Source organism: Kryptolebias marmoratus, linkage group LG4 (genome assembly GCF_001649575.2).
Source record: "Kryptolebias marmoratus isolate JLee-2015 linkage group LG4, ASM164957v2, whole genome shotgun sequence".
NCBI classification, from domain to species: domain Eukaryota; kingdom Metazoa; phylum Chordata; class Actinopteri; order Cyprinodontiformes; family Rivulidae; genus Kryptolebias; species Kryptolebias marmoratus.
The window spans coordinates 18,004,014-18,013,612 of NC_051433.1; the positions used below are offsets into that span (position 1 = coordinate 18,004,014).

At 41.6% G+C, this 9,599-nt stretch overlaps 1 protein-coding gene across 2 annotated transcripts in view; it reads left to right on the top strand.

Moving 5' to 3' along the window:
* The first annotated feature begins 3,620 nt into the window (after positions 1-3,620).
* The window catches only part of LOC108239813 (dnaJ homolog subfamily C member 11), a 10,544-nt gene continuing 4,565 nt past the window's right edge, over positions 3,621-9,599 (top strand). Inside the window, exons 1-12 of one of the 2 annotated variants that reach the window (XM_025007327.2) lie at positions 3,621-3,724; positions 4,295-4,482; positions 4,689-4,762; positions 4,860-4,961; positions 5,144-5,272; positions 5,372-5,494; positions 5,623-5,696; positions 5,801-5,990; positions 6,124-6,209; positions 8,684-8,800; positions 8,927-9,082; positions 9,387-9,456. In XM_025007327.2, coding sequence (XP_024863095.1) covers positions 4,395-4,482; positions 4,689-4,762; positions 4,860-4,961; positions 5,144-5,272; positions 5,372-5,494; positions 5,623-5,696; positions 5,801-5,990; positions 6,124-6,209; positions 8,684-8,800; positions 8,927-9,082; positions 9,387-9,456 — 1,209 coding nt within the window. In that variant the 5' untranslated portion in view covers positions 3,621-3,724; positions 4,295-4,394. The remainder of the gene's footprint in view (positions 3,725-4,294; positions 4,483-4,688; positions 4,763-4,859; positions 4,962-5,143; positions 5,273-5,371; positions 5,495-5,622; positions 5,697-5,800; positions 5,991-6,123; positions 6,210-8,683; positions 8,801-8,926; positions 9,083-9,386; positions 9,457-9,599) is intronic. The other variant, XM_017422763.2, reaches the window with a different exon arrangement.

The following is a 9,599-nucleotide window of genomic DNA, read 5'->3' on the forward strand; positions in this document are numbered from 1 at the left end:
GGGGAGGGGGGAGGGGGGCGAGCCTGCCGCGTTCGGCGACACCATTGGTCAGAACAGGCGGGGGGTCCGTGATGGCGGCTCTCCAGGTGTGGCAAGCCGATATGTCATTTAATCAGGAGCCTCAAAGTCACTTTTCCAGCTAAGTCCAGTTATGAAATCCAATCTTTATGTCCAGAATTAACCAGAAAAAACCCACTGACGTTAATTAAGATGGACGAAGCGCGCCTGCCTTTACACGTTGTCAAAATGTCACTTTTTTTGGCCCTGTTGTGTTTTCGAAACCAGCATCTACGCACTCAGGATGTGAGGTCATGCAAGAGTTCCGCCTCCACATTACCCTCCCGACTGGCTAACAGGCTGTCAATCATCTTGTAACACCATGCTTTTCTTTTTAGTCAGGAAAATGTTTTAATTGGTTTATATGCGGGAGCGGGACCTAAATATTTCACTGCAGACAGCCAATAGGAGGCGCTCGTCTTTTGTGTCTTCAGCTTTCGGCTTCCGTCTCTGTCTCTAGTTATAGTACATCTTGATTGGAAAAACTTGCATTTTTAAAATGTACACTACCTTTGTAAGTAGTCTTAAGTTTTATTTCAAACAATAATAGATAGATAGATAGATAGATAGATAGATAGATAGATAGATAGATAGATAGATAGATAGATAGATAGATAGATAGATAGATAGATAGATAGATAGAATCTCAGTTCTGAAGACTTGAAATATAAACTTTACTTATAAAAATGACTAGTAAAATATCTTAGAATATTGACCTCCACTAAAGGGGTATATGTCTTTGGTAGTGTGTGTTTGCTTGTCCGTGCACAAGATTATCAAAAAGAAAGGAATAGATTTTGATGAAGTTTTCAGGAACTGTTGAGGTTGTCACAAAGAATAAATAATTGTATGTTGTGGTAATCAAGAACAGGATCTGACTCCTATATAGCCTGGGTGGCGGTTTGCACTCTCTGAGTGCTACTAGTTTTAGATATGTTTAAAGTCTGACTCGCAAGGATGTTGCTTTGACAAGAAGGAGTGAGACGTTTGAGATCTTAAAAAAAGCAGAACTAGCAGTGTGGTTTGATTATGTGTTACAACGACCTGCCATACAGGGACTTCTCGGTCCTCCTGTCTTCTTCTTCCCGTTGGCCACGCCCCCTGACGTTCACGCGCTCTCTCTGTCTCTCTCTCTCTCTCTTTCTCTCTCTCTCACTCTCACGTCACTGAACAGCGTCTGTATTGGAGGACACCTTGACAGCCTCCCACAGCATCATCATCATCACCACCACCATCACCATCATCATCATCATCATCATGCTCATCATCTTCTCTCCCTCACACATACACGCGCGCGCAACTTTGGCCTGAACACGCGTGCGTTACACGCGCGTACGAGGCAGTTTCTCCGCGCGCGAACTCGGTGGACCGTGGAGAGAAAAATAAATAAATAAAAACCATGTATGATCGCATCCCGTAAACTACGAACCCTTCTTGAATTTCAATGAAAATACTTTTTTTTCTCTTTTAATTATTTCTAAAAGAAAAAGAAAAGCGCGCGTGAGCCATGGCGGGCGCTGTCATTTGCCGTGGTGCTGAAAGCTCGCGGGTGCTGAAAGGACAGCTCCTCCTCACGCGCGCCTACACACACTGAGCTCCTAAAACCTGCATGTTCAGAGTCATTAAGCAGACGCGGAGACGGGTCAGGAGAAAACTCAAAGCAGGAAATGAAGCACGTGCCCTCGGTGCTCTCTTATTTACTCTCCGACAGCAGCTCGTTAAGTCACTCTTTATAAAAAAAGCCCGCAGAAAGTTCAGACGGTGCCTTATCGCGAAATCGGCACCAAAAAAGAGGGTTATTTATAATTCAGACGCTTTAGGCTCGCTCATCCCTCCTAAACAGTGGAGCTTAACTGGGACCATTCTGTTCCCGTCTCCAGCCCACACCGTCACTCTGCCGCGGGGCTGCCTTTGCAGCAAAGCCTTGTGTTTTTCAGACAAGCCTCTCAGGCGTTTTAAGGAGAAACATTTTAAAAAACTGAGCTTTTGAAGGGTTCAAAGACGTGTGCTGCGTGTTGTCCCGGAGCACACAGGAGCAGGATGTCCAGGAGACAGACATGACTGAAAACCCTGCTTCTGTCTGCTGCAGATGTTCTCATCCTATGGTCTCTGTTGCTCTTTCTGAAATTAAAACATTACAGAATAAACTTATTTTTCTCGCCGTCAAACTTGACTAACTATCATGAAGAACCTGCCCTAATCAGGTTCGTTTGTTGTTATTGTTGTTTTGTTTTTTAAAGCAAAGTGAAAAGCAGTAAAGACTGGATTTATCACAGATCTAATATATTTTTAAACTTTATCTTGGGGCCAAATAATATTGAGATGGACCAGATTTGGCTCACAGGCCTTCAGTCTGACACATATGGGCTATGGTAAGAAGCACTGAATATAAGTATAAGGATGAATAAAAGGCTTAAGGCAGTAGTTCAGACCTTATGAAGTGGAGTCAATATCTTACCTGTCATAAATTGATCAATCTTTGTTTGGAAGAGTTTAATTGAGATAGTCTGAGCGAATTACTGTGAGCATCCTGTTTTTTTTTTCTTTTACACCAGCACCTGATGTGTCAAGCTGTCTCCTAACGATGCTTTTTTTTTTTTTCATCACAACACCTGACGCCCACTCTCGCCTGAAATAACAAGCTCTGCATAGTGTGTTTCTGCCGTCGTGGTTTATTCTGAAGGGACTATAAAGTGGAAAACTGTAATTACGGGTGAGCTCACATAAGATTCCCTGTTACCTGAATTAACAGCATCACATGTCTCTGTACCTGAAGCCTTTGTTTCATTCAAGGGTTGTTCAGCTGCAGGAACTGGGGTGAGTAAACTTTGAGTAAAATTCACCACAGGTCTCAAGCATATTGACACAATCAAAAACACAACTAAAAGTACAGATAATTTTTGCAACTTTACATACTTTTGATATCTAAAACTGTCCTGTTCATTGTGACAATGTTACAGTCACTCAGGTGCATTTACTCTTTAGAGTGTGTAAAGGATGTAGCCAACTATTTATAAGAAAGTACTGCAAACCCAAGATTTTTTCCATGTACAAAGCAATAAAAACAAACAAACAACAGAAAAAAACTAACTTTTTTTTATGATACAAGACATTTCAGTATGTTAAGAAACAAAACCAATATTTAAAGCACTTGTACACAAAATATATGAATCAGTTTTTTAAATGTGTTTGAGATGTTTGCTGTGTTTTACTATAATATGGCTACTTTTCAAGGATTCAGCTTCTAATGATATTTAATATCAAGAAAGTTTGGCTCCTCGGGAGTCACATGTTTAGAAATCGGGGATGTCTCAAGACTGTTACACATTGTTGTATAGCCATATCTGTAACACAGGTATCTAATAGAGGCCATCACAGACAACAGGAGCGATGACACTGATATTTTACTTTTTTATTTATTTATTTTTACACTGACAAATCTCCTTCTCCTAAACCTTTTGGCGCTAATTCCAACACTGACCAGCAGGAGGCGACGGAGCTGCCCGCTGCTGCAAACTGCCCGACTCAGCCGACCAATGAGCTTCCAGAAGACAGAGGCGGTGGGCGGAGCCAGATCTGGTGTAAGGCAAACATGGCGGCGTCTATAGAAGATGAATTTGAGTCCAACACTCAGGACTACTATTCGCTGCTCAACGTGAGGAAAGAGGTGTGTTTTATTTTTTACTGTTTTCCGGTGGAAACCTTTGAACGAGTGCTGTGTAGTTAGTCGGTACATGAGCTGAACCGGGCTCCTCTGTCAGCCAGCACCTCCTTCTCCGAGGAGGAGGAGGAGGCTAAGGACAGTTGATGCTACAGAAGAGCCATGCTAAAATAAGCAGGACCTGTAACTCCGTGTTTTACATGAATTAGACTAATGCATCATTGACATTATAACAGCAGTAATTGATATAATCTGAAAACTCAGTTGTCATTAAATCTAAGACGACTGACAGACATTCTAGGTTGTGCTTCAGATATAAAAATCATCCAAAAACCTCCAATTCGATAAATAATTTACGTATAAATGGCAGCTGTCTCCCAGCATCTTCAAATTAGAGGCTTTTGTGCATCTGTAGAAAACCAGTTTATTTATCTTTACTGCAAAAATTAATGAAAAAGATCTGTTAATCTTTTATTTTAATGGTAAATTCTTCTTTCTCTTCTCAGATTTTATAATATATTTTTTATTTTAAACGGCTTTAAAAAAATGCTCCTTCACTTGCTCCATCTTTTGAAGGTTCTTGTTGGGTGCAGGCCGTTTGAAGAGTGACGCTTGCCATTTTCTCCTGTCACAGGCTACGCTGGAAGAGCTGAAATCATCATATCGCAGGCTTTGTATGCTCTATCATCCAGACAAACATCGAGACCCTGAGCTGAAAAGACAAGCGGAGCAACTTTTCAACCAGGTTCACCAGGCCTATGAAGGTATAGAGCTGTAGGAACCCTTTGGTAGATCGGCATAAGCTGCCACAGCCAGGACACACTTATCTCCGTTAATTTGAATTAATTGAAGCATGTTTTTTAACATATGTGAGGATTAAATGCACCCTTTGAGATATTAAACCTTAATGTCTTCAGAACTAGAGCACAAAACACAAAGTTAGCTGTAGTTTGCACTGTTTAACTTTCAGTGCTGAGCGATGCCCACTCCAGAGCCATCTATGACATATTTGGGAAGAAAGGGCTGGAGGTGGAAGGCTGGGAGGTTTGTTTTCTTTTTCTAACAGTATTTTTCGCACATTTGAGTGGTTTTTGCTGCTTTTTAATGCCCCGAACTTTGTGTCGGTGCCGACTCTGCGTAGGTGGTGGAGAGGAAGAGGACGCCGGCAGAAATTCGAGAGGAGTATGAAAGGCTACAGAGAGAAAGGGACGAGAGAAGACTGCAGCAACGAACAAATCCCAAGGTTCATTCAGTCTCTCGTTTAGCTTTTCTTTCACTTTCTCTACTTTCTCTGTGTTTCTCACACGGACTGTCACTTTTATGCCTATAAACCGAATGTGTAACATAACTTTGTGTGCTTTTCACTTTCATTTCTGTACATCAGTAGCTGCTCTGTGTTTTTAACTAATGTTGTCAATCAATCAGGGCACCATAAGTGTAGGTGTGGATGCAACGGACCTGTTTGACTGCTATGATGATGACTTTGAAGAGATGCCGGGAGGAGGCTTTCCTCATATAGAAATCAACAAGATGCACATTTCCCAGTCTATAGAGGTACAACAAAACCGACTCTGCTCGTACTCATGGTCCATCCCCATGCTAATCCGAACAAGGATCACTTGTATTCTGGTTACCTTTTATTTTTTTATTTAGGCTCCTCTGACGAACACAGACACAGCGATGTTGTCTGGCTCACTTTCTACTCACAATGGGAGTGGAGGGGGCAACATTAACATGACTGTACGCAGAGTTACGTCAGCCAAAGGCTGGGGAGAGGTACACTCAAACACACACGCTCATGCAGACCGAGAAGCTCTTTGTTGTGTGTATGCAAGAGGCAGAAGATACAAGTTTTCTGGCTTGACTGTTAGCCTTCATCGTGTGTTGTCTCTTTGTGTCTGCAGGTGGAGTTCGGTGCAGGAGACATACTAGGGCCTCTGGTTGGGTTAAAGGTGTTTCACAATATTACTCCACGGTGGTAAGGTCCAGTCTTTTGAGTGTTAAATGTTTTAAGTGGTGTGGGGACATACGGACAGTGTTATCCCTTCCATGAAAGCTCCTGTCTGTCATTCCTCTCTCCAGTTTCCTCACGGCCCAGTGCGGGTTGCAGTTCTCTCCTCGAGGCTTGAGGCCGAGCTGCTCTCTGATGACAGCCCGCCACCTGGACCAGAACACGATGGGTTACCTTCAGTGGCGCTGGGGGCTGAACAGTGCCATGACAACCAGCCTGGTCCGAGACACAAAGAGCAACCACTTTACTTTAGCTCTGCAGGTAAACAGAAGTGGAAGGAGGAAAAAAAAAAAGCATAGCCAAAGTGGAAACAGCCTGATGAAGCCGTATTACATCATGTTTATTTGTTAATTTAGTTTTACTTCACATTCTGTTCTGATTATGTTTCTTTTAGCTGGGTGTGCCTCACTCCTACCTGATGATGAGCTACCAGTACAAGTTCCAGGATGAAGACCAGACCAAAGTGAAAGGCTCTGTCAAGTATGTCTGTCGCCTGAAAATGCTAAAAATGTATTAAATCAAACTGTTTGTAAGTCAGGATTCCTGAGCAAAACTGTGCATGTGCACAAAACATTTAACACAATTAACTGGTAAATCAATTCAGCCTGTTTTAAAGCAATATGTTTTTTTTGTTTTTTTTTTTTTTTACAGCGGATTAGCATCAGGTTATGTATTAAAATATGAGCTGCTACAGTGCTTCAGAGAGGATTTTTTTGGGGAAATTTTTTTTGAAAGTGCACTCAGATCTTTTACCCATTGTGCATTTCGACTTTTGTGCGTCTCCCTCATGATCATAAATACAAACAAACATTTATGTTCGACCCACGGCTTAGCAGAGCTGATGATGCACGTTGGGGAGTGGGGCCCGCTCAGCCTTGTGTCTCTAAGAAATCAGGACAGGCTTGGCTTTTTTGTGACAGAGTGCGGTCTCATTAGTTTCCTCTTGTGTAAATACAGAAAAGCAAAAAGCACCTCAGAGACCATTTCATTGGAGCGAAGAGCATCCGAAGCACGAGATGAAAAGGCTCCTATTGTCAGTCTGACTCAACAGTGCAGGCTGCTGATCATAAGCAGGTCGTTTGGCTGCTGCTCCTCTTCCTCCTCTGTTACTGTTTTCAAAACCCCATTTTCAGAAATAAGAACACCTGAGTTGTACAATAAACACTGAAAATGTTTTTTGATGAAGCTAGAAATTGAAAAACAGGCATAGTATGTGCTTGTAAATTTGTTAAAAGTAATATTCTTGTATGTTTGCCCACTATTTACCTATTTACCCCCTCTTTAATACATTTTTTTGCTGAGCCACTGTTCCATGAGTTTACAGCAGACAGTTGCCTAAAATGTTGATGTGCCATCAGAAGGCTGTTTGTTGTTTTCTGCACACCCTTTCTCATATACAATTCATGTTGTGTATAAGCGATTAAACATGCAGCGCACCTACTGTCAGCTTCAATTCTTCTGATTCATTTGATGCTTTTTAATCAATTAAATAGACAAATTGCCTCGACGCTCGGAGGCAGTTTACATCTAAATCCGTTTGGCAATGCACCAAAAACCAAAATCAAAACTTGTTTTCTTCACTATATTACCACAGATTCTTCTTGCGTCATCTCAGAATAACCAGCAGTTGTGCTGATTCTTGCTTATATATACATATATCGAGTTTGTATGTGTACATCATTGAAACAAAGATTATTTAATGCAGCCAGTAGCCTGAGCTCATGGTTGACACTTCACTTGATGCTGTAGGTGGTTTCATGTTGTGTCTTCAGGCTTGAATCACCAAGCGAGAGCCTGCGTTGTGAACAGTGCATGCCCCTCTTCTGTAGTTTTCATCTCCTGTAGAGGTTACTCATGTAACTTTAAATGTGCTGCAAGAAAAATCGTGCATGAATCAAGATTTAACTAGATTTGTTTTTTATTTGATTCTCAAAGCTACATGAGGAAAAAAGGAAAGGAAACTAACAGACTTCTTAAAAATGAACATCAGATTTTAGCTGAGGCCATTTTTATTGCTTTTTTATTATTACTATATTTCTTTTCGAAGGGTTTTCAAGAATGTGAGACAGTGATGCTTAAATTTTATGGCCATCTGATAAGTCACAGAAAGCTGTGGGAATTTAAGCTGATATTTTCAGTTCATGTTGTAAAATTGCAAAATATCACTTCCAATTTAATACAACTCTAATGTTATGTAACTTAAACTATTTTACCTATTTATATTCTCCTCTGTGTGGCGTACACATGACAGGGATTAGTCTGGGTCTGTGTCCACAAACCGCCTTTAGCTTCGCAACCCTGAAATCACGGAGCGCCCCCTCCATAATAAATCCTAAATTAGGCCCAGCTCGTTCACCCCCTGTCAGGCAAAGAAAGTGACATATCTGTGGACTGCTGAGTTGTTTATCTGGACATAGCTTCAGAAAAAACTGTGAAAATAATTTTTTTCTGTGCTGTTTGTGAAGTTAGGACTAACACTTGGTAAAGCTCCTGAATGTAGGCTGGTTGTCTTTTCTAGCTTAATAGTCTTCGGCTATTGTTGTCTGTATGCAGATGTTTCCAAAAAATAATTTGTTGAAAACATCTGTTACTCAGCCCCAGAGTGGTTCTGCATATTTATATATTTATAGGGGGGGGGGGGACTAGACCGTTAGTTTTCAGAAAACATCAAAATGAAGCATTTACTCCATATGGCTTTCAAACAGCCCATGGTTCAGTGAAAATATTTGCTGCTGAAGAAATACACATAAGTAATCTTTATAATATCTGTATCAATATGTTGCAAGCTGAGCATCCTCTTCCTCCGGAGCAGCTGAAACATTTAGTGGAATTTCAAAACTGACTGAAATGCACTACAACATGTTTTAATTGATTCAGAACAGCATGAAAGCACAAAAACACACGTATCTGTTTCTTTAGAACAACCTCAACTTCAGGGTTCTTGTCTTTTGCAGGACTGGCTGGTTTGGCACCGTGATCGAATACGGAGCAGAGAGGAAGATCAGCCGACACAGTGTTCTGTCAGCCACCGTCAGCATCGGTGTCCCGCAGGGAGTCACTCTCAAAATCAAGTACAGGCCGCGCCAAGATATGATCCCACTCCTCTGTGTGTCCTTGTCTGTCTGAGTGATTGGCAAATGTCTGCGTTTACGTTTGTGCTGGTGTGTTTTTCTTTTCTTTTTTTTTTTTTGGTGCAGGTTGGCGCGTGCTAGCCAGATTTACCTGTTTCCAGTCCACCTGACAGATCAGCTGCTGCCCAGTGCTGTCTTCTATGCCACTGTGGGACCTCTCCTGGTGTACATGGCCATCCACAGACTGATCATAATCCCATACACAAAGGCTCAAAAGGAGCAGTGAGTAAACCTCCTCTGCCTCAACCAGCCTCTCATTTAGAAAGTTTTGGTTTCATTACTGTGCAAATTTCATTTAATAGAGATTGTTTATTTTTTTTCCTGACTCTTTAATCATTGTTTTCTTTTTCCTTGCATAAAATAAGTCCTTGTCCAAATCCCTGACATGGGTAAACATTTAGCATCTCTGTTTATGAGTGTGTCAAGGGGTTTCTTTCATGCTTGTGCTGTCATCAGCGAAAGCCTCCACAGTGAATCCCTGTGGGTGGCTGTTGATGTTTGCTTTGTGTGTCTCCGTGCCTCTCAGAGAGCTGGAGCTGCAGAGAAAAAGCTCCGCCACAGACATTGCCAAGAAGAAGCAGGAGGCAGAGTCCGCCGTAAGTACCTGAGTGCAGAAATGCACTTTTTTTTTTTTTTTTTTCATTGTGTGTGGGACATAATTGATCACTGTTCATAAGTTCAGCTACCCTCATAATGAACTCCTGACCGAATCTCATCCATCCCATAATGTTTTCCTCTC